The sequence below is a fragment of the Dreissena polymorpha genome, chromosome 3 (genome assembly GCF_020536995.1).
Source record: "Dreissena polymorpha isolate Duluth1 chromosome 3, UMN_Dpol_1.0, whole genome shotgun sequence".
Taxonomy (NCBI): domain Eukaryota; kingdom Metazoa; phylum Mollusca; class Bivalvia; order Myida; family Dreissenidae; genus Dreissena; species Dreissena polymorpha.
Window position 1 is genome coordinate 109,653,971 of NC_068357.1, and position 387 is coordinate 109,654,357.

At 38.0% G+C, this 387-nt stretch overlaps 1 protein-coding gene across 1 annotated transcript in view; it reads right to left on the bottom strand.

Moving 5' to 3' along the window:
• LOC127870972 (protein YIPF6-like) overlaps positions 1–127 on the bottom strand; it is a 15,173-nt gene extending 15,046 nt beyond the window's left edge. The window contains exon 1 of the mRNA XM_052413583.1: positions 53–127. Coding sequence (XP_052269543.1) covers positions 53–82 — 30 coding nt within the window. The 5' untranslated portion in view covers positions 83–127. The remainder of the gene's footprint in view (positions 1–52) is intronic.
• Between the last annotated feature and the right edge of the window lie 260 nt (positions 128–387).

Consider the following 387-nt stretch of genomic DNA (forward strand, 5'->3'; position numbering starts at 1 on the left):
TTTAAAATAAAGCCACACAATTGAACAGACTCAACATATTATCTTAACTTACTCCTTGTTCGTGAAACTCCACGTCAGACATGTTGTAAACAAGACGATCGCTGACAGCAAACGCTTTTCTTATCGCTGGAAAGGCGAGGTATAAAACCCGGAACTATCCGGAAATCTTTATGGTAAAACCCGGAACCGATATAAATGGTTATAACTTCATTATTATTCGTCCGATATTAATTATAATGGTACCGTTGTAAAGAAGATCCTCTACAGATTCTAACCATATCAAAATATTTTATGGCAGGGTCGTAGTCGGCCTGTAAATCGCGGACAAAGTTGGCCTGTTTTAACGTTTTTTTTTACACACGCAAATGCCGAAAAGAAAACCCGGAA